A 23,569-nucleotide genomic window follows, 5' to 3' on the forward strand; every position below is an offset into this window, starting at 1 on the left:
AGAGGTGATATGTATTATGCTTTCTCTCTCCCCCTTCCTTCCTCTCGAAGGGCAGAACTGCATGCATCGCTCCTTCACGGTGGAAGAGAGCAGATCATAAGGGATGTGTCAAGTTAAGTCTCCCTGAGAAAGACCTCTTCTTCTTTTTCCTCTGTACCATAATAATAATAATAAAACCAACGTTCTCTGTGACACCGGCGGCCGGCTCCTTGCCTGCTCCCCCCTATATAACTCTGTATACGTCCCAAATCCTCCTCCTGGCTTTTATATATATATATATATATATATATATATATATATATATATATATATATATATATATATATATATATATATATATATATATATATATATATATATATATATATATATATATATATATATATATATATATATATATATATATATATATATATATATATATATATATATATATATATATATATATATATATATATATATATATATATATATATATATATATATATATATATATATATATATATATATACACACTGCCAAATGCCCTTCAGAATATCCCACGCCACAAAACCTTCCAGCACTTCTTCTTGCACTTATTCCTCCAATGGCTTTTTAAAGTTTAGAACTGTTGCTGAATTCTCAGCAGCCAATCAGGGGGGTGGGCGTGGAAGGGTAGCGCACATAAATTATTGTAATTTTGTTTCTACACTTCTCACTTTCCAACGACAACTTTCCTGGTTAAATCGGCCTACAGGTGTGTGTGTGCGGGATAGAACGTGTGGATCTGTATGTGTGTATGTGTGTGTCTCTCCCACAGCTCAGTCTTAACACAAGCTTCATGCAAAGTAACTACCTTCGCAAAGTACAGCGAGTGTTGGTCACACACCTGCGTGAAAAGGTTAAGAGTGGAGTGAGTGTCCTCCAAACCCCCTCCCCTTTCACACTCCTACAGAGGGACAGAAATAGAGTGTCCCACACCTTCTCCATGACTCGCACACTAGTGTCACATACTAGAAACACACACACACACACACATTTTCAATGCCATATTCTGGAGCAGGCATGCAAGCACCAGGGATCAGTAGATAGATAAAAAATTATATTGAGGGGTAGAATTCACGTTTTTGTCCTAATCATTCCCCCATTGCGTTAAGGATGGCGAGGTGATTGCCATTTGTGTCCATGTGTGTGTGAGCAGGGCCTGACACTACAGCATGATTCACTATGAAATCAAGGGATGATCAATATAGTTTTGCTACTCGATCAGCTTTTATTTTGTAGCCCTTTTTGGTTTCTCACAACATTTTTAATTGAATTGTCACTGTAAGCAGGGCGGTGGGATACCATGAGTGTAACGGATGAGAGTGACGGGTGAGGCAAGTGTCAGTGCAGTGTGCTGCTCCGAGTGTGTGCAACCCATAGACGCTCACATGAGAACACGCGCGCACACACACATACACATGCACGCACACACGCACACACACGCACGCACGCAGGTCATGGACAGAGCTGTCCACACAGTTTTTTCTTTTTTTCTTAAAAAGTCTAAAATCAAACCTTATCAAAGGCTGTCAGAGAGAAAAATCACACCCAGCCACTCGAGGAATCTGCTGTAAAAAACAAAAACAAAAAAAACCCAACAAACTTTCGTATCATCATTGTTCCGTCTCCTCTCTGACGTGGGCTAATATTAAAAATCAGAACTGGGGGTGTCGACACCGCCTTTGTATAAAACAAATAAAAGAACAACCAAAACGAGATTTTTAAAACCTAAGCTCTGCCCCCCCCCCGGTCCGCCGTGCTCCTACCCCTCCTGAGGAGTGGAGAGGGGGATGAAGTGGCAGGGAGAGAGGAGGAGGTATAGAATCTCTCTCTCTCTCTCTCTCTCGGTTCTCCTAGGAGACCAGTTTTGGCAGGACCGTGCGGAGCGGTATAGTCTCCCCTGAGTCTCCCATCATGTTGCTCCTCAGTTTGTTTGTGGCCGTGGTGGCGGCGCCCAGGCTGGGGCCTCCTTTGGCCAAGATGGAGGGGAAGGAGGTGCTATGGTGCTCGGGCAGCCTCTTCACCGTCGGGGCCCCGCCCGGGCTCTTGTCGGCGCCGGGCAAGGGCTTGGGCAGGCGGCGGTACAACCACGGGTGCCTGAGCGCCTGGCTGGGCGTGAGGCGCGTGGAGGGGTCCCAGTCCAGACACTTCTTTATGAAGTCAGTGAAAGTGGGGTCCTCGCAGCCCTTGAGCGCCGCGCTCCACTCCTTGCTCCCCGGGGGGCCCCTCATCTTGCCCCGGCGGGAGCGCGACCCCGTGAGCACGGTGGCGCCCGTGGGCAGCGTGTTGGCGCCGCAGTAGCGCGGGTGGCCCTTGGAGTTGATGAAGTTCTTGGCCCGCTTGGCCTGCTCCAGGACCTTCTGCGGGGGCATGCCCAGCAGCTCCATGACGCAGGCCAGCTGGTCGCCCTCGTCCTCGCCGGGGAACATGGGGTAGCCCGTCAGCAGCTCGGCCAGGATGCAGCCGAAGCTCCACATGTCGATGGGCAGGCCGTAGCGCGAGCCCAGGATCACCTCGGGGGCGCGGTAGAAGCGGGACTGGATGTAGGTGTAGACCCGCTGGTGCTCGAAACAGCTGGAGCCGAAATCGATCACCTGGGTAAGAGGAGAAAAGGGGGGCCGGGATGGAGAACACAGCGGTCATCATGGGTATACATGGTGCCGTAAGGCTTGTACATAATAGCACTAAAAAGGACAGTCCCCACACACACACACACAACTACAAAGATAACGATAATAATGCAAGCGTCCACACTGACGAACAATATCGTTCTGTAAACCTGTTGAACGTCAGTGATGCGCTCAACGTGACATCCTGTAAATTCGGATGGATTTGGCTTGTTAGTGTTTCTAATTGCTTTGAAAGTGATGCCAACGATGTCGTTCACCACTGTTGTTTTCATCATAGTTGCTGGTGTAGACTCTTCCATTCACTTGGACCCTTAATACATTTCCTCACTTGTAAATCTTCCAACTAGGGATGTGCACGATTATTCTACTGCTATTAATAACGTATATTAATTATTTTTTTACATTATTGTAACTAAACCATTGAGAAAAGCTTCAATAGTGAATTTATTCTGGTATCCTCTGAATTTGTTCTTGTGTAGTCAAGCCTACTAGCCTTGTACAATAGGCTATCATGACAAATCTAATGCAGAAGAGAATAAATATTACACCCAAACTAGGTATGGGTACTCAAATGCAGTTACTATGGGCAGGGTTTGGATGACAATATAACCTTTGTAAAAAAAAAAATATCCTTAACACATTCTCACTGCCAGGGGTTTTCTATAACAGGCTGTAGCTTCTGCCAGCATTTTTAAGCATTCTGACTAGGGGTGTGCCGATATATCGTCCCGCGATATATCGTGATACGTTTTCGTGACGATATGTATCGTTTTGGGGAGAAAAAAATATATATATATATTTTTTACAATAATAATAATCAGGCATGCAAACAGCCCGAGGTGAAAAGGGTGACAACATGTTGTTTTTCTTTCGGGTCAGGTGTCACACTATTGCCCTATTTGGATTCAAAACGGCTATTGTAGCTGAAAAGCTACAAGTTCGCATATCTGAATAATAATAATAATAATAATAATAAAACAGAATTATTTGTTTGCATTTGCTTTTTTTCTCCCCCATATATTTTTCATAATAAAAAAAGTGCGTATCGTATCGAAATCGTGAGCCAAATATCGTATCGTATCGTTTGGTGAAATTAGTGTATCGGCACACCCCTAATTCTGACTAATCTTTCAAGAACCACAGAATATTATCTCCATTATGATCGATCCCCTGATGGTTGCTAATCACGGAGGGTTTCACCTTCCGTGATTGAAAATAGCATGTTTCGCCAAAAATACATAGTAAAACACAGGCACCGAGATACAGAATATTTCCCAAATACTTGGAATGGAGCAGTAAATCTTTGGATCACTTTCTCCTGTTTTTTTTTGCGACGGAAATCTCCGTCAATGGCGGCTAACGGGTGGATTTGAAATGACAGAGATCTCCGTCAATGGCAGGGAATGTGCTAAAAAACGATTGTTTTAACCCAGCCGATTCTACATGTCTCCTAAATCGCAACAGTTTTCTGAAAAACGTATGTTTCTATATCAGTGGTGCTCAATCTGTTTCATGTCAAGGACCCCCAAAATTATATGTATTTGGCCGCGGACCCCCATCTAAATATTTTGTTCCAGGGACCCCCCAAGAAGCAAAGATTTGAGTTAAAAATGTTCGCTTTAAATAAATATATATTCAAATATTTGCACACATTTTCACGATTTTTCAAAAATAGCAGATCTACAAGCTCATAGCGCGGCACTCGGTGCCGCGCTATGAGCTTGTATATCTGCTATTTTTGAATAGCCCAAAGTGTAAAATAATGCTTTTTAGCTCAAATCTAAAAATGACACAGTTCCAGGTCTTAATGGGTTAATATTGGATTATTCTGACCCATCCCTACTTTCCAACCACATGTTCTCACCTTGATGCCGCTGCGTCCCTGCTGCTTGAGCAGGATGTTCTCGGGCTTGAGGTCACAGTGGATGATCCGGTGTCTGCTCAGCGCCTCCAGACACTGCAGGATGGAGTGGGCAAACTTCCTGACCAGCGGCAGGCTGAAGCCCTGGAACTTGTTCCGCTTGATGAGCTCGTACAGGTTCATGCTCAGCAGCTCGAACGTCATGCATATGTGGTTGCGGAAGGTGAAGTTCTCCAGCATGTGCACCACGTTCATGGCGCCGTTGCGGTCCTGCTTGCGCAGGTGCTCGAGGATGCGGATCTCCTCCTGCGCCTGCCGGTGGAAGCGCTTCTCGTTGCGCACCATCTTCAGCGCCAGGTGCTGCTGCAGCTTGTGGTCGTACACCTTGGCCACCTGGCCGAAGCTGCCCTTACCGATCACCTGGCAAAGGGACGGAGAGAAGAGGACATTAACCCATTAAGACCTGAGAAGATTCTAGAAATATCTTCTAAATCCTAAAAAAAAATTGAAAAAAAAAACCAATTTTTTTTCCCCTCGATTTTTCAAAAATAGCAGATCTACAAGTTCATAGCGCGGCACTCGGTGCCGCGCTATGAGCTTGTATATCTGCTATTTTTGAATAGCCTAAAGAAATCTAAAGTGACACAGATGCGTTCCAGGTATCAATGGGTTAAAGACCCTGTCCGCGTGTTAAGTCTACAAAAAAAGTTCGGAAACTTAACTTTTATTTCTCCCCTTACAATACCATTTGGTATTTATTTGATATCGTTGTTCTCGTTGCTTAGTCACCTTTACAACGAGGTATAACTTGTGAGGATCGTGCGATGAGCAACACAGCTAAACGTGTGGGTAGCGCCCCCACAAACTTTGCCTAAATCCCCCAATATGCTTCTGTTGGCATTAGCTCGTTTTGAGTGAACAATCGACCGAAGTTAAGTTTCCGAACTTTTGAGGAGTTTTAGAATAGATTTTTTTTCATTGGCATTAAATTACAATAAAAACGCCACTGTGGATGAACACAAAAAAAGACTAAATTTGTTTCCATTGTGGTCCACACCATAAAAACACTCACTAGACAGAACGGTGCAAACAGGATGAATAAATAAAAAAACAATATGAGGTTGTGTTTATTTATTCAGAACTATCGCTGCTCGAATATGTTTTGTAGTTCGAATACGTTTTGTAGGTCAAATATCTTTCTTCCCGAAGAAAATATGTCACTGAAGGAGCTTTACACTACCCTTTCCTTTGCCCTCATTTAGTATTCCATATCCTATGAATTATGCATATGTTTGATGCTCCAGAATGTGGGTAATCCAAGAACATAATGCACATCAAACACCAAGCTACAAAAAACAGCAAACCAGTCACTTCCTTGTTGACAGGAGGCATGGCGTTACGGGGGGAGCGCTTGTTTTGTTTCACTCAACGTCCCTGCATACTTCCTCATTCTTTTAGTGAAGCTCTGAATGACGTCGGGTGTGATGTCACACCTCGTCTGAGTTGCGTTCCGCCCAGGCAGCGTCAAACCTGTCTTCAGGGAATGCTCGTCTGAAGACCAGACTTTTTTATTGTAAAATGCTATATTAATGCTTTGGAGATTCCAAGAAACTACCAAGTAAGCTTCATAAAGACCAAATAAACCAAAAAAAACACAAAGTTTTGGTATGAGTGTGTCTTTATGTTTCAGTGGTAAACAAGGTGAATGCAGGTGGCTGAAGGTGCGGGCCAGCAGTCACCGCGCATAGTTAGGAATCAAATGGACCCTTACATGTCTGTAACTCTGACAGTGGTCCATTTGGTTCCATGTGTACACAGTCAAGAGTTATGGGGGTCCGTGAAATACAAAGCTAGGTCACAAAAACCACTGACGGGAGATGTTTTGATTGAATACTGTACTAGTCAGAAATGTAAACAGCATGTGGTACAGTAAGACATTAGGGCTAAAAAAAGGTCCTGGGGACTCGCTTCCATTGTGGTCCTACAGTATGTATTCAATTCATCAACATAGCATAAAACCTTTACGCAAAAATATATGTACAAAGGAGAAAAAGGAGAAAAAGGAGAAACGGCGGCAGTGAATCGCACCTTTCGATGGGAATTTACATTTACCTCCCCTTGTGGTCTCCTGATAGATGTATTTTCAGGCCAATCTTGAAAGAGACCAGTGATACACATCCTTTAACACATTGAATGCCAATTGCGTAGATCTACGCGAACCGCCGATTCGCGTTGATTTTTCCCCAGGTGCACTTAAGGAATTTTTTGATCCATTTCCGGTTCCGGTTTGAAGACCGGAAACAGAATTATTCGGGTTCCGTTTTTTTCGATCGTATCCGCTTCCTGTCTGGGATCCTGTCTAAAACTCGATTTTCTCGGTTGTTGTTTTTCTCCTCGCTGATCACGGTTTAGCGTTCACACGCTGTATCTTCAAGATGGCGGATCGGATTTGGAAAAGGTTTTCGCTGGCTGTTTCACACAGATCCCCTGTGTGTTTAGAACCAAATGAACGCGCACTTTTAACTTATTTAGCAAGGTCTGTGGCGACATGAAAAAAAACAAAAAAACAACAATAAAACGCTGGCACTGGTGAGTACATTATGATATTAACCTCTGGCATGGAATGTGTTAATGGATGGTGTCAGGGGATTCCACATGTTGGTGGCAGAGCAGTAGAATGAGAATTTCCCCATGTTTGTTCTAAATGTGGGTGGTACCAGATCATGGTCACTCCCTCTAGTGCGTTGTGTCCGTACCTTGAGGAACTCATAGCGGTAAGCCAGGTGATCGTGTGCGACGTGGATGTAGCCCCCCTGCTCGTCGTCGTAGCCGCAGTTGTTGTTTCCCCCGGCCACGGCGGGCCTCTTCTTGGCGTTGGGTCCCAGGAAGTAGATCTCCGGGAAGCTGTGGACCTCCGTCTGCTCCAGGGTGGTCATCTGGGAGCGGTACTGCCTCAGAGCCTGCTCAGGAGTCAGGGGGCCGCACAGCTTGGCACCCGCCGCCGTGCCCCCCGAGCTGCTGTTGCCTCCTCCTCCGCTCCCAGTCCCCGGGGTGACAGACGAGTCACTGGAGCCCTTACTGGAGCCCGTGCTGCAGGCGACAAGAGGAGAAGGGAGGGATTAACGGACTGTGACATTTAAGTCCACGGGAGAAGAAGAACCTTTAACTTTGGTAGACTTGTATTAATCCAAATGTTGCGGATCATCTTGGTTGCTTCAGATCAACAAATGATGATAGAGATGATAGAGATGTGAGCGAGAGATAGTTAAACGTTAGCAGAATCTGCTTGTTTGCGTTTGTTCCATGTGCTAAAAGAGTGATTTTTGAACACCGTTTTGCAACACGTTTTTCGCTACTTTGTCACTCACATACCACAGAAGCAACAAATTAAGATGATACAGTATTTGGACTTACTGATATCACGGTTAACCCAAGGTTCTACCAAAGATTAAAGGAGTAGTTGACCCCAAAAATTACTTATTTTCTATCAATTACACACCCCCATAAAGCATTGAATTCATGGATATATATATTTTTTTGTCGCATTCCTAAGCCAATAATTTGATTACCAGTGGAAATATGCTAATGTATCCGGTAGGAGACTTAAGAGTTACCGGAGATTGGCTTAGGAATGTGACAAAAACTAAAACATCTCCATGCATTCAATGCTTTATGGGGTGTGTAATTGATAGAAGATATGTAATTTTTTGGGTGAACTACTCATTTAACATCGACTTATAAGAACAGTTATAAGAACAGCATGATTAGAGTATCGACAAAAGTGCATATGATGATGTAAAATAGCTCTAGTGGTATTGTTTGTCTCTTCTCAGTCTCACCTGTCCACGCTGCGCTCCTTGGACAGGCCAGTGGACACCGGGGCGGGTTTACCCGGCGCCGCCTGACCGGTGGTCCCGTTGTTCAGCGCGGTCGCCGTGGCGACGGCGTTGATCTTGCGGTTGTAAGTGGAGTCTTCGTATAGGTACTTGACCTTCAGCTGCCCACCGCGCACGGTCACCTGATCCCGCATTACGCCCTTGTTACTCACCACCTGCGTGACGGAGGAGAGAGAGAGAGAGAGCGAGAGCGAGAGCGAGACGTGTTACAGACTAGTTCATATAAACACTGGCCTCACACTTCTTGTAGCAGAAGCTATGATTGGGTGTAATTACTGTAGTTCATTTGCTGGAGAGAGAAACATGTTAGTTCATTGTGTTTGTGTGAATGCGTTCAATAGAGCGTGGAGGGGACCACTGTGTCAATGGAGCGGAGAGAGGGGACCACCCTGTGTGTGTGTGTGTGTGTGTGTGTGTGTGTGTGTGTGTGTGTGTGTGTGTGTGTGAGATTGGCTGGCAGTTCCAGGTCAGGCTACATGCCACACTGAAACACTGTGCAGAACACCACACACACTTAACAACCCTGGGAAAAAACACTTTCCGGTGGTCTGAGTTAACATTAAATAAAATCCATAGTATCATAAAACCACGGAGCCATCATGTCATAATCATGGCATTTTGCAATAAAGGGGAGACGATGAGTAACGACGGCCATGTAAATGTTTTGACATAGAAAACAAGACGGTTTGCATTAACTGGCTTTTCAAGCCCATGGATTAGTCGGCTTCGACAACCAGGGCAGGCCCCGGGACTAAACTATTGGAGTGTCCCACTGCCCCGGCTACAGTGCATTATGATCGATAGCAGTTGAGTGGGTTAGAGCAGATTGATCACTTAAGCTGAAAGGAGAACCAGGGCAGGAGATTTGGAGAACTCGCCACTAAAGCTATGTGTTAACCCACTAAGACCGGGAACACATCTTTTTTAGATTTGAGCTAAAAAGCTTTATTTTACACTTTGGCTATTAAAAAATAGCAGATATACAAGCTCATAGCGCGGCACCGAGTGCCGCGCTATGAGCTTGTAGATCTGCTATTTTTGAAAAATGGGTGCAAATCTATGAATATAAATGTTATTTTAAAGCAAACATTTTTAACTCAAATCTCTGCTTCTGGGGGGTCCCTGGAACAACATATTTTGAGATGGTGGTCCGTGGCCAAATACTATATCATTTTGGGGGTCCTTGACATGAAAAAGTTGGAGCACCACTGATAACGCAACATTGCGTTTTTCAGAAATCTGTTAGGATATAGAAGACAGTTTGTAGAATCGGCCTCAGGTCTATTATGGTTTAACCCATTAATAACTGGAACGCATCTGTGTCACTTTAGATTTCTTTGGCTATTCAAAAATAGCAGATATACAAGCTCATAGCGCGGCACCGAGTGCCGCGCTATGAGCTTGTAGATCTGCTATTTTTGAAAAATCTTGAAAACATTTTTTTTAAATTTTCTTTCAAAAAAAATGTTAGGATTTAGAAAACATTTTTAAGAATCACCTCAGGTCTTAAAGGGTTAAGGCAAGGCTAGCTACTGCAGCTCATGCCGCTATGTTAAAACACGGGGGAAGGGCAGGGAGGAAACCAACTCCCTGGCCCACAGGCCGGCCAGAGTGGCAACTACTCGTATATCCCAAATAAAAATCCAACCAAACACTCGCTCACCGTTTTAACCTGAACACAGGCTAAGAGATGCCTGGAATACCACACCACAACACAGATAAGCAGCAGTTTACTGGTAGACATAATTAACCGGGCTCTTCTGGCTGCCTGTGGGGCTGGCATTCATTCTACACCCTGTACAGTCATGTACACCTAAACAGCTGTTGCTCTCAAGAGAGTCAGGACGACTATTGACTAATGAGCCGTCTCAGCGGAGCAGAAGCCGGGGTGCGGGGGAACCAGACCAACAGGATCGTGTTCCTGCTGACGAGAGAGAGAGAGGCCTGAGGGCAACACAGTAAAGGGCTTAATATTCTTCTCCTCGCGCTGCGACGCGTTGCGTGAGCTTATAGATCTGCTATTTCGGTGCACTGCGGTGTTGATTTCGTCGACTAAAACTCTGACGAAAAATCTTCCGTCGACTACCTTTTTTCACAGACGAAAACTAGATAAAACGAAATAAAAACTAAGCTATGATGACTAAAACTAAGATTGAATATACTGACAATTTCATCAAAAAAAAAAAATGTGGGAGGGACTAGTGGAGAAGAGATCCAGTAGAACTAAAAGACAAGTCACTTTATGTTTGGTTGCGCGCGGGTGTTGCGCTCTGAAAATAGCAGATTTACAAGCTCACGTGTCGCAGAGCGACGCGTTGTGAGCTTGTAGATCTGCTATTTTCAGCATGCAACCAAGTGTAAAATCAGCCATTACGACGCCATCAAAGCACCGCCAACATACATTTTAGTCGACTAAATCAACTGTAGATTTTGTCGACTAAAATGTTATATTTAGTCGACTAAAACTAGACAAAAACTAAAACATTTCAGATGACTAAAATATGACTAAAACTAAATGGAATTTTGTTCAAAAGACTCAAAAATGTCTGTCAAAATCAACACGGGCACAATGTCATGCACGCACGCACACACACGCACACCAGTCCCAAGCACACGCACACCAGTCCCTTCCCCCAACAACCACAGCACATGCAGTTTGACCCACACAAACATGCTCGTCTGCTCGCTTGTCTATCTGATCTGCTAGCCAGCTGTTTTGTTTAGTCCAAGTAGAGTTACAAAACAACAATTGTCCGGCCAACTCCAAAGGTCTGGACTGAAAGAGCTGCAGTTCTGTTTTGAACTGGGTCATCCCCAGCTTGGACATGAGAGAGAGCAGGCCAACAAATCGTGCACACACACACACACACACATCCGACTACAGCCTTGCTCCGGGGCTTGCCAAATAAACAGCTCTGTTTCGGCCCGCCCCAAGAATTCATTCTTTGTCTCTCAGCAGAGGCAAAGAGCCCTCCGCAAGATTATGGAGCAGAAGGGAAATGACAGTAATTAAAGTTTGAAATGATACTCTTGCTGCTCCAGAAGCAGCGTCGCTTGTTAATACGACACGATGCCATAACACTCCGGCTTCTGTTACACACCAACCAGAGTGCATGAAAGTTTAAACGCATAATTGTTCTTCGCCCATCCTTCGCGTCGACACATTGTTCTCCAAGTGGTGAGGTGGTTTTGGTTGGATATAGTAAATACACAATAACATTTCACGACTGACAAGTCATAATCTGCGACACCCCGCCACTCCCCCACACACACACACTTGCACTGTGTTTCATAAAAGATTTGCACAATATGTTAAACAATGTTTTGGTAGCCATACAGCTAACCAGTTGAAGAAATTGAGGCTTTCTAACCTTTTACTTTTATGAAATATCATGGATCAATTCACGTTTCTGGAAGATCGAACATGTATTCTATTGCTATAGTTTGACCACTTCAAATGCTCCGATATAAATAAACAGCTATGCAAGGACATGCTTCCATTGAAGAAACGCTGACTTCTATGGAATTCAATAAAAGACGATGCCATCACACGAGACAACTCAATCAATTCCATAGAAGACATGCTGACTTCTATGGAATTCAAATGACTGAAATCAGTGGAGGCGACTGACAACTTTAATCCATGTAAATAGTACAAATCACAGTAGATGTAGACAATATACACAAGGCGGTTGCTTTAGTTTTTTGCCTCTACTGCTAAGAGTGCCGATAGCGCCTATATATCCCATTAAGACCTGGAACACATCTGTGTCACTTTAAATTTCTTTGGCTATTCAAAAATAGCTGATATACAAGCTCATAGCGCGGCACCGAGTGCCGCGCTACGAGCTTGTAGATCTGCTATTTTTGAAAAATCTTGGAAAAAAAAGTTTCGATTTTTTCCCAAAGACTGTTAGGATTTCGATTTTTTTTAAAGAACCGCCTCAGGTCTTAAGGGGTTAAATATATAGAGAGAGAGCCCTATAGAGCCTCTGGTTTGGACTTAGAACACGTAGCCAAACAGGTCAGGGGCAGAATCCAGGTCAGATGATAAAGAAAACACAACAAGGAAACATACTCCCGAAGCAGGTGTTGATCTGATCCAATGACAGCCTCAACTTGGGGTGTGTGTGAGAGTGTGAGAGAGAGAGAGAGAGAGAGCAAGAGAGTGTGAGAGAGAGAGCAAGAGAGTGTGAGAGAGAGAGAGAGCACATAGCAGGCATGTTCCTAAAATAGAAGAGGCATTCGGGACGACATTTCCATTCATGTTGTAACCATTTAGTCTTAACACACATAGCAAAAAAAAAACTGGGTCCCAAGCAGCAGCAGCTGTTGACCCTAATTGTTGTAACTATACAAACACTGTAGATAAGATGATGGCATTGATGGAACCTGTTCCCCCTTGATAATAAATGGAGGTTTAAAACTAGAGTGGAAAAATCTAAGATTTCAAGAAGAAGAGGTGTAATGATGACATTTATTGACTGGCTAAGCAGTGGTGTAATTAGAACAGCACACAAGAAAGGGGGGGGGGGTGTAATTCTGGATATTCAATATTGATAAATCAATGACAAAACTGAGACGTATCCTTCTGAATGACACAGACAGAGGTCGAGTTGACATAGTGACCAAATATTCAATAGAACACTGGTTCCCAAAACTTTTTGGCTCAAGACACAAAAGAGAAATTTGATGTTTGCCGCGAGACCCAAGCTAGTGAAAATAGCAGATCCACAAGCCCACAACGTGTTGCGAGCTTGTGGATCCGCTATTTTTACTACATGTATTTATGGAACATTTATTTGTATTTTATTCATGCAATACTTTAGAAAAATGTTGGAATAGTTTTTAATTGATGAAAAATCGATTTATCAATTACTTTTTTTGTTAAACTTTTTGTTTTGGTTTAACTTTTTTTGTTTAACCTTTTTGAAATCTTATGAAAAAAAACAACAACTAATTAATGTAGGAAATGAAAAAAAAAGGGAATATTTACTTGCAACCAATGAAAATTGGTCAGCGACCCAAACATGGGTCCGGACCCACTGTTTGGGAAACACTGCCATAGAAGCATATATAGAACGTATATTGTGTGACCGAGGGGAGCGTTGGATTTCAGTCCACCAGGTGGAAAATCTACAGCGCTGAACAGATGGTGGGGGAAACACCGCTTAATCTCTCCAGCACGGTCACGAGACTCACCTAAGCACGCCGTTTCTCCCCCGACCCCCACACACACACACACACACACACACACACACACACACACACACCTCAGCTCAAAGTTAAAACTTTTACTTAAGTAAAAAAGTATCAATACTGTATCAATACTAAGTATCATAATAAGTATCAATACTGCAATGTAGAAAGACTATCAAAATGCACTTAAAAGTACCAAAAGTAGAAAGTACTCATTACGCAGAATGTTCCATTTCACAAGTTCTCAAATGTTAAAAAATCTTTTGAAAATAGCCGATCCACAAGCTCACAATTGTGAGCGTGTGGATCTGCTAGTTCCAAATGGCCGAAATGTACATAGGGCAGATAATAATCAAAATCTACAAAGTAACTAACGTTTTCAAATAATTGTAGTGGAGTAAAACTTTGTAAACGTTTAATATTTGCCTCTGAGATGTAGTGGAGTAGAAGTAAAAGTAATGAAAACTCAAAAACCCACACTTTCAGAACAGTATGAGGTTTGCATTTGCGTCTCTCTCTCAAAAAACACAACCACGGGTGCGATGACTCCGGGTTCACCTAAATGCCAAAGAGCACAACAAGGCAATTCTGTGTACTATGTACACAAAGAAACACAGGGGCTGGCCCACAGTGGGCTACCGGCAGTCACGTTCAGCACACGGGCATGTGAGAGAGTCGATAGAGAGAGAGAAACAAAGAGATACAGAGAGAGAGAGAGAGGGAGAGTAAACACGAAGGCTAGAAGAATGGGACTAGAATAGAAAAGTAGGCCTAAGCTCTCTATGCATTGGCCCACACTGCTGGAGGATTACATTAACCCAGGTCGAGTTGAGGAGGATGAGGGGGATTGTGGGTAATGATGAGTGGCAATTTGTTTGTGGGTCAGATTTTCAAACCCAATAAATCTTTACAATTCACGAGACCAGCAGCCTCGCTTTTTTTCCCATGCTGGCACCAGTTGTTGGTGTTGTGTGAGGTTGTTGTGTGTACGTGTTGCTGTCCGAGTGCGGGTGTTAACGATTATGAGAATTTACTTGACAATTAGTTGTCGCTCAAATAATTGCAATTAACAATTGCAATTATTCAGTAATAACTCATTAACTCATGTTTTGAAAATGTTGAAAATAAATAATTCTTCGACAAATTCTACAAAAAAGATAATATAATCTTGATTAATTAAAATAATTGCGATTAGGAGATTATGTAATAATTCTGACAGGCCTACGCCGCACATGCATTTCCATTTTCTAATGAAAAGGGCCGAAGGTGATCTAATTGTTAAAAAAAAAAAAAAAACATTTGCATGTGAAAATTAACACGCAAATGTTCTGTTGGTCTATCATTCTGTTAGTTGTCCTTCTCTTAAAAACTGAACTCACTGCATATATATGCTATACTTGAAAAGACTTTCATTTCATAGTGAGTTTAAAATCCCAAATCGAATGCCAACAAGGCAGGCAATTGGCAAACCGTTAAAAGCTGAAAAGAGACAATAATGAATCCTCTGTCAGCATTAATGGCAGAGTTTAGGAACCCAGTCCCAGATTGTGAAGAGAGCAATTATAACTCTTTAAAAAAAAAAAGGAAAAGAAAAGAACAACATGAGGGCACATCTCAAACACATGCACCCCAAATTAGTTTGAACAGATGTCCAAACAAGTAACTCCATCCAAACTGTCAGGTCTCCAATCCTACTTCACACCCCACCACCAAGCTTGCTATCTGCAGCACAACAAGAAGCTGACTACAGCCTGGAAGTTTGTTGAATTCTGAAATATCGTGACATTTTAAATTATATATATCGGAGTATAGCTTAACTTGTGTGTGTGTTTCTTTCTTCCCCAATGTTGCACTACTGTTGAGCAGCCTGGTAAACCATTCTACTGTTGAGCAGCCTGGTAAACCATTCTACTGTTGAGCAGCCTGGTAAACCATTCCGGTCACGTGAATTCACATTACTCAGGGCCCTGTGATTGACAGACGGTGATTGCAGTGTCGATTTTGACAGCAAATTTTAGTCATAGTCTTTTATATTTAGTAGTAGAAATCAAATGTTTTCGTTTTTTTTATTTTGTAAAATAAGATTTTAGTCGACTAAATCTACAGTCGATTTAGTCGACTGGATCTCTTCTCCACTAGTCCCTCCTGAACATTTTAGTCTAGTTTTTATTTGTTGACGAAATTGTCAATATATTTAGTCTTAGCTTTAGTCACCATAGCTTAGTTTTTATTTCGTTTTCGACAGGGGAAAAAAAGGGAGTCGACGGATATTTTTCGTCATCGTGTTTTGGTCGACGAAATCAACACTGACTGATTGGTTTCTACAAAAGGCCCACCCAGAGCTTGGGGGCCAGACCAGGTCTGCAGAACACACATGATAATGTCAAACCGGGATGGGTTTACCAGGCTTTACTGTTGAGTGCAAACGGTATATTGAAAATCCACCGTGACATCGCCATGAACATCTACAGCGCTAAGGGGTCTACCTATAGCAATTGATCAACTCAACAGGCCTGTGTATCATTTCATTAAAGACTACAAAATCCATATTTCCAATGACTCCTTCTTGGTCTATTGATTTTATCATCAATTACCATGAATGGGGGCGGAGCTAACAGGTCACGATGGTTCTGTGTGATGATGAGGTCTTCGGTCAGATCATTTGTTAAGTCGCACATCATTAACCCATTAAGACCTGGAACGCATCTGTGTCACTTTAGATTTATTTGGCTATTCAAAAATAGCTCATAGCGCGCTACGAGCTTGTAGATCTGCTATTTTTTTTAAATCGTGAAAATGTGTGTAAATCTTTGAATATATATATATTTTAAAAAAAAATTTACTCAAATCTTTGCTTCTGGGGGGATTCTACAAATGTCTTCTAAATCCTAGTTTAAAAAATATAGATATATGTTGCTATAATCAGTGATTTTCAAACTTTTTCATGTCAAGGACCCCCAAAATTATATGAAAAATAAAAATATAAAATATTTTGTTCCAGGGACCCCAGGGACCCCCCCCCAGAAGTTGTAACAGAGTTAAAAATGTTCGCTACGGAAAAACAGATATTCAAAGATCGGTGCCGCGCTATGAGCTTGTAGATCTGCTATTTTTGAATAGCTCAAAGAACTTGTAGATCTGCTATTTTTTTTAAATCGTGAAAATGTGTGTAAATCTTTGAATATATATATATTTTTAAACATTTTTTACTCAAATCTTTGCTTCTGGGGGGATTCTACAAATGTCTTCTAAATCCTAGTTTAAAAAATATAGATATATGTTGCTATAATCAGTGATTTTCAAACTTTTTCATGTCAAGGACCCCCAAAATTATATGAAAAATAAAAATATAAAATATTTTGTTCCAGGGACCCCCCCCCCAGAAGTTGTAACAGAGTTAAAAATGTTCGCTACGGAAAAACAGATATTCAAAGATCGGTGCCGCGCTATGAGCTTGTAGATCTGCTATTTTTGAATAGCTCAAAGAAATCTAAAATGACACAGATGAGTCCCCGGATTGAATGGGTTAAGGATGAATTCACACGCTTCTCGCCCCTTCCCTGATGCGTGTAGTTGTGCACTTCTGAACTATAATAAACCGAATATAAAAATCTCCCAAGGGTTTGTGTTGCAATTCTTGTTGACTCTACTAATTGTTGTGTTCTCTCTGGTGGACACAGAGGTCAACGCTCAACAGCGGCTTCCCACTGGTTCTAGTGGCGCAACACAAATATTCTTGCATACCCCTCTGGCATGCATGGCACATATTTTACTCATCTCACACCTGACCTTAATGACGTGACAAACGATTTAGTCAAGGAGAAGATGAAGCACGTTCGTTCGTGGCGTCTTGGGGATTGAGGACGCAAGGACACACAGGGGAGGGGAAATGTAAAGAATGGGACTGGGGGGCCTTGGAGCAGAGAATGTCCCACTTGAACAGGATGTCTGGAGATTTCGGCATGTTTCAGTGTACAGGATATAAGGACCGTGTGTGTGTGTGTGTGTGTGGTTGTACACACCGTGTGTTTAGGCATGGGAGGTAGGCCAGACGGACTGTTGGTATCCGCGTCTTCTTTGAGGATGTGGTCTGTTCTCATGTACGAGTCATAGAGACCATCCCCGTGGCGAGGAGCTGTGTGGGAAGCAAACAGATGTTGCAGGTTAGAATCTGGAGAAAGGGACCGTCCGTCAAAAACCTACAAAGAAATGCACTGGTTTAGGAGGTTAGACAACTGATCTTCTCAAGGACACAGAATCCAAATGGTTCTCTCTGCAGAAGAGAAGCACTCTTGCTTTGGAAAGAGTCAAAAAGGCCAATTGATTATTTCATCAATCAATCAACGTATCCATTCCAATAGGTCCCTGAAGACCAAACGACGTAGCTTGGTGTGTGATCCCATATCTCTCCAGGGGTAACCATGAGCAAGCTAGCCCCAAATCCATAACATCTATATACTGATCATCCAATGACGTAAAGACTACCACAGCATAGGGCCAAATTTTTGCTGGTTGCAAAAACACCAAAGTGGGCATACATACACTCAATCCATAGTACCAGCCAAAGGTCCACCAGGACTCAGACACTGGCCCAGCTTAGACAGGGGGCTTAGGGTCCCACAGAGCTAGCACTGCAAGTGGTATTATTGGCCTAATGGGGGTAACAGATGCCCCGTGACGACAGCATCTTTCCGTCTGCCCATCTGTCCATTCAGGCCTCGTTGTGCAGTGCACTGGCCGGCCGGACACACCAGGTGTGTTCAGAAATAGAGCCGTTATATGGCACGATCATGCGGGTGCATGATGCCCACTGAATAATGCCCACATGCACGCACCTCAGAACACAGAGTAATCAGGTGAAAAGGAGCATTTGATGACAGTGGGAGGAGGGACCCATGTTAGTCGAATGCCAAAACCAGTGAGTCCACCACCTGCTCATCTCAACAATCATTTTTCAGTTAGAATATCTGCTACATGTTGGTTCTGGTCGGAGGGAATAACCCGACGGGACAGTTTATAACGAGCAACCTGTTAGCATAGCATTGCTCATGCATATAGAGCCCGAGCCGTGTTTGCTCGTTTCCAAAAGCCCAAATAGGGTGAAGAGCCTGACTGGGGTTTAAGCCATAGTCGCCCTGGCCCTAGAGAGTGCTGTAACTAGGTTCAGGTGCGTCAGAGAGCCTGTGTGTCCCAAGTGCTATTGCCGCTTGTCAACAGCCGAGAGGAGAGACGAGAGACTAATCCCGCTGCCTGGATACAGAGGCATTAGACCTGCACAAAGCAAACAAGAACATTAATGCTCTGCACACATTCATGCTCGGCGAGCAGCACAAGCACACAGAGGACTCCATTAACCCTCTGCAAACTCACCCAGTGCTCAGCAGTTTTCCCCCTCACAGCACAGCAATCTAAAACTCCACGGTCCGAACAAGGCATGCCAAGAATGTTGGCAAAGAACAGACCCCAAACCTGTACTGTAGTCGTGTACACACACAGCCAAAACATCTACTCATCTAGTCCGCCAAACATTGTTTGGCTGTCACTCACTCACAAGCCTCTTCTACACTAACAGAATCCTCACGACTGATTGGGAGACACACAGCAGAGCAGAGGGTAAAAGGAACAAGGTTCATGCAAACATACAGCAGATCATATGTCATTAAACGGGGGAACGGGGGAAGGGGGGGCAACGAGCAGCAGCCTAGAGAGAGAGAGAGAGAGAGAGAGCGCGCTTCCTGTCCTCCTGTTCCCAGTATTCTTGAACAGAATGTCCCCTCAGACAGAAGCAGTCCTTTGCTGCCATTTTATAACTGGGCAAATGTGACATTGTGAAGTTCTACTTATGATAACAAAACTAATGGCAATATACCCCCCACCACAAAACACAAGTGTAAATGTAAGTTAGCCTAAAGTTAGTTGTTGACCCCAATGGAAACAAGCCATAGGCTTTCTTGGGTTTAAAATCCTCTTAGCAGACCTTGTATTGAACTGTACTTTCCTGTGCATTTTTTTGCAAACTGCTAATAAAGTATTCAATCAAAACCAATTATGCATTTGTCTCCTTTAGTGAACCCTAGCTGATTAAGCTTGTTGTGAGGGCTATTCTAAAAGCCAGGGCAATGTTTACCTTGGACAGATTAGCATACAGTACAGACAGAGTCAGACAGAACAGTGTTGTTGTTTCATCATGTCTGAAAGTGTATTCCAACGTTGTGTATTCCACTTATCTGTCCCACCACAGAAGGACAAGGAGGAACTGACATTCGAGTCAGACATCACAGCAAACCAAAACAAGGTTAAGTCAAAGGCAGTTTAATAAGAATCCACCACGACCACTGCACAAGATATTTCTGTAAATGTCAGAGTTGCCTGAGCTGAGGGCGAAACCAACGCCATGGGGCTTGGCTGGCACTGAAGCTAGTGTTTATGTCATCAGTACACAAACAGACACACACACACACACACACACACAGTTAATAAAGAACTGTAATCAACAATTCGAGGCCCAGGCAGCAACGGCTTGGTTAACGACAAAAAAGCCAACAAAGTAACAATGGCCATAATAATAACACTTCAAAGTTTACCTGTTGCAATTGGGCCCTCTGGTTTTCTGCTTATTATCATCATGATTGCCGTTTAAAGTTGATGCCAGCATCCGAACACAATCCTCACAGCAAAAGAAAGTAGTAGAAAAAAAACTATTTAAAAAAAAACACACTAAACTAGCTTAGCTACGTTAGCTAGCAGCATTCACACCTCTGCTGCTGCAAATCCTCTTTTATCTCCCGTTTCGTGTTTGTTTTCTTGCCACGTCGTTCGGTGCACATATTACTGTTTTCTCTCTCCTCTTTCTAAAAACAAAAACACCTTCTTCTTCTTCCTCCCCACCAGGCTTAGCTCACATTAGCCACCATAGCAGCTGCAGTAGCTAAGTCTGTGTAAAAAAACAAACAAAAAACAACAGAAAGTTTGGGGGTCGTTTACATCAGCTAGCTAAGCTAACTGGCTAGCTGACCCAAAGCTAACACGGAGCTCTTGGGAGTCCGGGAATCAGAGTGTTGGTTTCTCCTCCACGGCCGGCCGTCCCTACTCGCCTCCTCCTCCTCCTCGGGTCTCCTCCGTCGTCTCGGTCTGGGAGCAGCGGCTAAACACACAACCATCCCCCGGGTGGTGGTGATGAAGTCCTGGTTTAATTGGGGACAGACAGAGTCAGTCGCTTGTCGCTTGTTATCGTTGGTGGGACTGACTGGCTCCTAGTCCGGCTTGGCCGAGTGTCTGCACCTCCTGGTGACACTGATAACGGTTTTAAAAACGTCCCCCCACCACCAGTCCAAGACCACTGTGAGGAGGTGTCCGTCTCTCTCTCTCTGTGGGAACAGGAGGACAGATGAGGTGTCTGTCTTGTCTCTCTGCGGGGCAGGAGGAGGACAAGAGGAGCAGCTTGTTGGACCTTTCCTAAAAGAAGCAGCAACGCAAAGGAGCTCCGCTTCTAGCTGCACGACGACGAGGTCTCTGCGGGGCGATACGCCATAATCACCCGCACGAACATCGGCCGAGAACCGGGGAGGAAACAAAAACGACCCGTTGTCTAGTATTGTTACCGTGCCCGTTCAATAATAAACAACACAACGGCACGGTGGTGTTGTTGTTATAATGTTAATTAATCCGTCTTCTGTTGTGCTCTGCCGTGTTCTTACTGTACCAAACGGCTCCTCTCTCTCATGTATTGTTGCTAAGGAAGGAAGGGCGTCTTCTCCGCTGAGCTGCTGCCGCTCCGTGTCCAACAGGGTGGAGACTCCAGCGCGTCGTCATCCCATCGGGGGCGGGGCGAAAACAGCACCCAATCTACAAGCTGTCGACGGCGTGGCGAAGCGACGCGCCGGCAGCTTGTAGATCGGATGTTTTCGCGCAGCGCGACGCACAACGACGACAAAAAAAAAGCTTCCATCTTGGCTCAAGTGAAAGGGTGTCCCCCACAGTACAGATCTGATGCTCAACAACCACTGCTGGCTGGCTGGGGTTAACATGATGCAACTGTGTGCACACACAGGCACTGTAGCTTTATTTTATTGTTTATCATCTATATCTATTAAAATATATAAAGACATTGTGTATCACACACACACACACACACACACACACACACACACACACACACACACACACACACACACACACACACACACACACACACACACACACACACACACACACACACACACACACACACACACACACACACACACACACACACACACACACACACACACACACACACACACACACACACACACACACACACACACTACGGGCTTAACACAGAAATGTGCAAGTCCCATCAAGTGCAAATACACACAGGTATTAAATTGCACAGTGCTCTTTTGAGGTTGTTGCTAATTCGTTTAGTTTATTGCAAATATAGCTTCACCCTTGGTGGTAAACCGAAGCGAGGGATTGAAACAGGAGAAGGCATGGCTGAGATATACAGCTAGGGCTAGATATAGTAAGGACTGGGAGCAGAGGCGGAGGACAGGCAGGCAGTGAGACAGGGACAGGCAGGCAGCGCGACAGGACCGGGCAGGCAGGGCAGAGGACAGGGACAGGCAGGCGGTGAGACAGGGCCAGGCATGATGAGCTGGAGCGACACGGGGCTAAATGCAGACGGTGATATGTGGCTTGGAGAGAGGATGGTGCTAAAGTTAGCCCTTTCTCAGAGGCGAGAAGAGGGGTCTGTCTATATTTGCTGCCATAAATAAGTACACTGACACACTTTGAATCTGACCTCTGGACGCGAGCCAGAGCAGGCCTGCTTGGCCTTAACGGCCAGCGTGCTTGCTTGGCCAGAGGGCTGATTATTCTCGGATGGTGGCGTATAGGGGGGAGTAGGGTGACAATACTTTTAAAATTGATCTCTGCTTATCGCCGCCTTCCTTCCATAGCAGGCCCAAGGCTTATAAGCAAGAGAAAGTATTCGCCACCCCATGAATTTACAGCCTGCATGGGAGACCGGACCACCAGGTGCAAAAAAAGGTGGTCCTCCTTGTTGGGGAATGGGCTCTCGACTCAAAGGCAAGCTGTATTTGGCCTCAGACCCATGTTTGACAGGCATTGACATCTGTTTGTTCTTCAGGGTATAAGCCTGAGTTTGGAGGCACTTTAAAATCACAATTTGTCTCACAGTGAGGTTCATGTTGCAGCAGCTCTACTAACAAAACAAAAACACTTGTGCAACCCCCCCACACACACCCACCCACCCACACACATTTTGCTTGTTGTGAAACTAACATGTGGATTGTACCTGTGAAAGTTACAGCCCTTTGTGGACTATGTGGTTGAACCGGCTGACAATACCTTTACACTCACTTTGAACTTTTATCTCATATACGTGCTTCTTTGTGCACCTGTCGAAGTGCACTATACCACCTTTGTGCTATATAACCTTATGCACCTTAGTTATGTCTTATGTACAGTAACCTCGTGTACATAGGCCTACTGTTCAGCCTGGATTATGCCATGCTGCTAGTTGCAAGCAACTTAGATGCTATAAATGCTATATCAATAAGTTACAATATCCTCCATTGACAGCCCATTCAAGAAACAGGAAAGTCCTATCTGATTGTATTAAACCCCTATAAACTCTTCAATATTACACCTGTACGGAATGGATAGCTCAGGTTATCCTCTTTGCCAAGTTTTTGTTTGATAAATATCCACATTGTCATGTTATCAGTGGTGGAAGAAGTACTCAGATATTTTACTTAAGTAAAAGTAGCCAATACCACAATATAAAAATACGTGTTCAAAATGTTACTTGAGCAAAAGTATTGACATCAAAATATACTTAAAGTACCAAAAGTAAAAGTACTACAATGTTTGAAATTAGCAGATCTACAAGTTCACAACGCGTTGCAATGCCACACGTTGTGAGCTTGTAGATCGGCTATTTTCAAATAGCCTAT

The 23,569-nt window shown here is 43.8% G+C and overlaps 1 protein-coding gene across 2 annotated transcripts; it reads right to left on the reverse strand.

The window, feature by feature from the left end:
- Positions 1–500: 500 nt before the first annotated feature.
- Positions 501–21,342, reverse strand: dyrk3 (dual specificity tyrosine phosphorylation regulated kinase 3). 2 transcript variants are annotated; one of them, XM_080425254.1, is made up of 6 exons: positions 20,195–21,342; positions 17,633–17,745; positions 8,355–8,566; positions 7,272–7,605; positions 4,519–4,935; positions 501–2,618 (listed from the first exon to the last, which is right to left on the reverse strand). In XM_080425254.1, exons 1-6 carry the CDS (start codon positions 20,235–20,237, stop codon positions 1,878–1,880), a joined length of 1,860 nt encoding a protein of 619 aa, XP_080281380.1. In that variant the 5' UTR covers positions 20,238–21,342; the 3' UTR covers positions 501–1,877. The 2 variants fall into 2 exon arrangements, with proteins under 2 accessions (XP_080281380.1, XP_080281381.1); XM_080425255.1 differs by lacking the exon at positions 20,195–21,342 and adding an exon at positions 18,981–19,104.
- Positions 21,343–23,569: the final 2,227 nt, after the last annotated feature.

Source organism: Gymnoscopelus braueri (genome assembly GCF_963280865.1).
Source record: "Gymnoscopelus braueri genome assembly, chromosome: 3".
NCBI lineage: Eukaryota > Metazoa > Chordata > Actinopteri > Myctophiformes > Myctophidae > Gymnoscopelus > Gymnoscopelus braueri.

Excerpts from the sequence above, each read along its gene's own strand:
- dyrk3 (XM_080425254.1), bottom strand. The coding sequence starts at position 20,237 with ATGATGATAATAAGCAGAAAACCAGAGGGCCCAATTGCAACAG. Across the intron at positions 7,606-8,354 it reads AAGGAGCGCAGCGTGGACAG|CACGGGCTCCAGTAAGGGCT; the intron begins GTGAGACTGAGA and ends TGTCGCCTGCAG. Across the intron at positions 2,619-4,518 it reads AGGGACGCAGCGGCATCAAG|GTGATCGATTTCGGCTCCAG; the intron begins GTGAGAACATGT and ends CCTCTTACCCAG.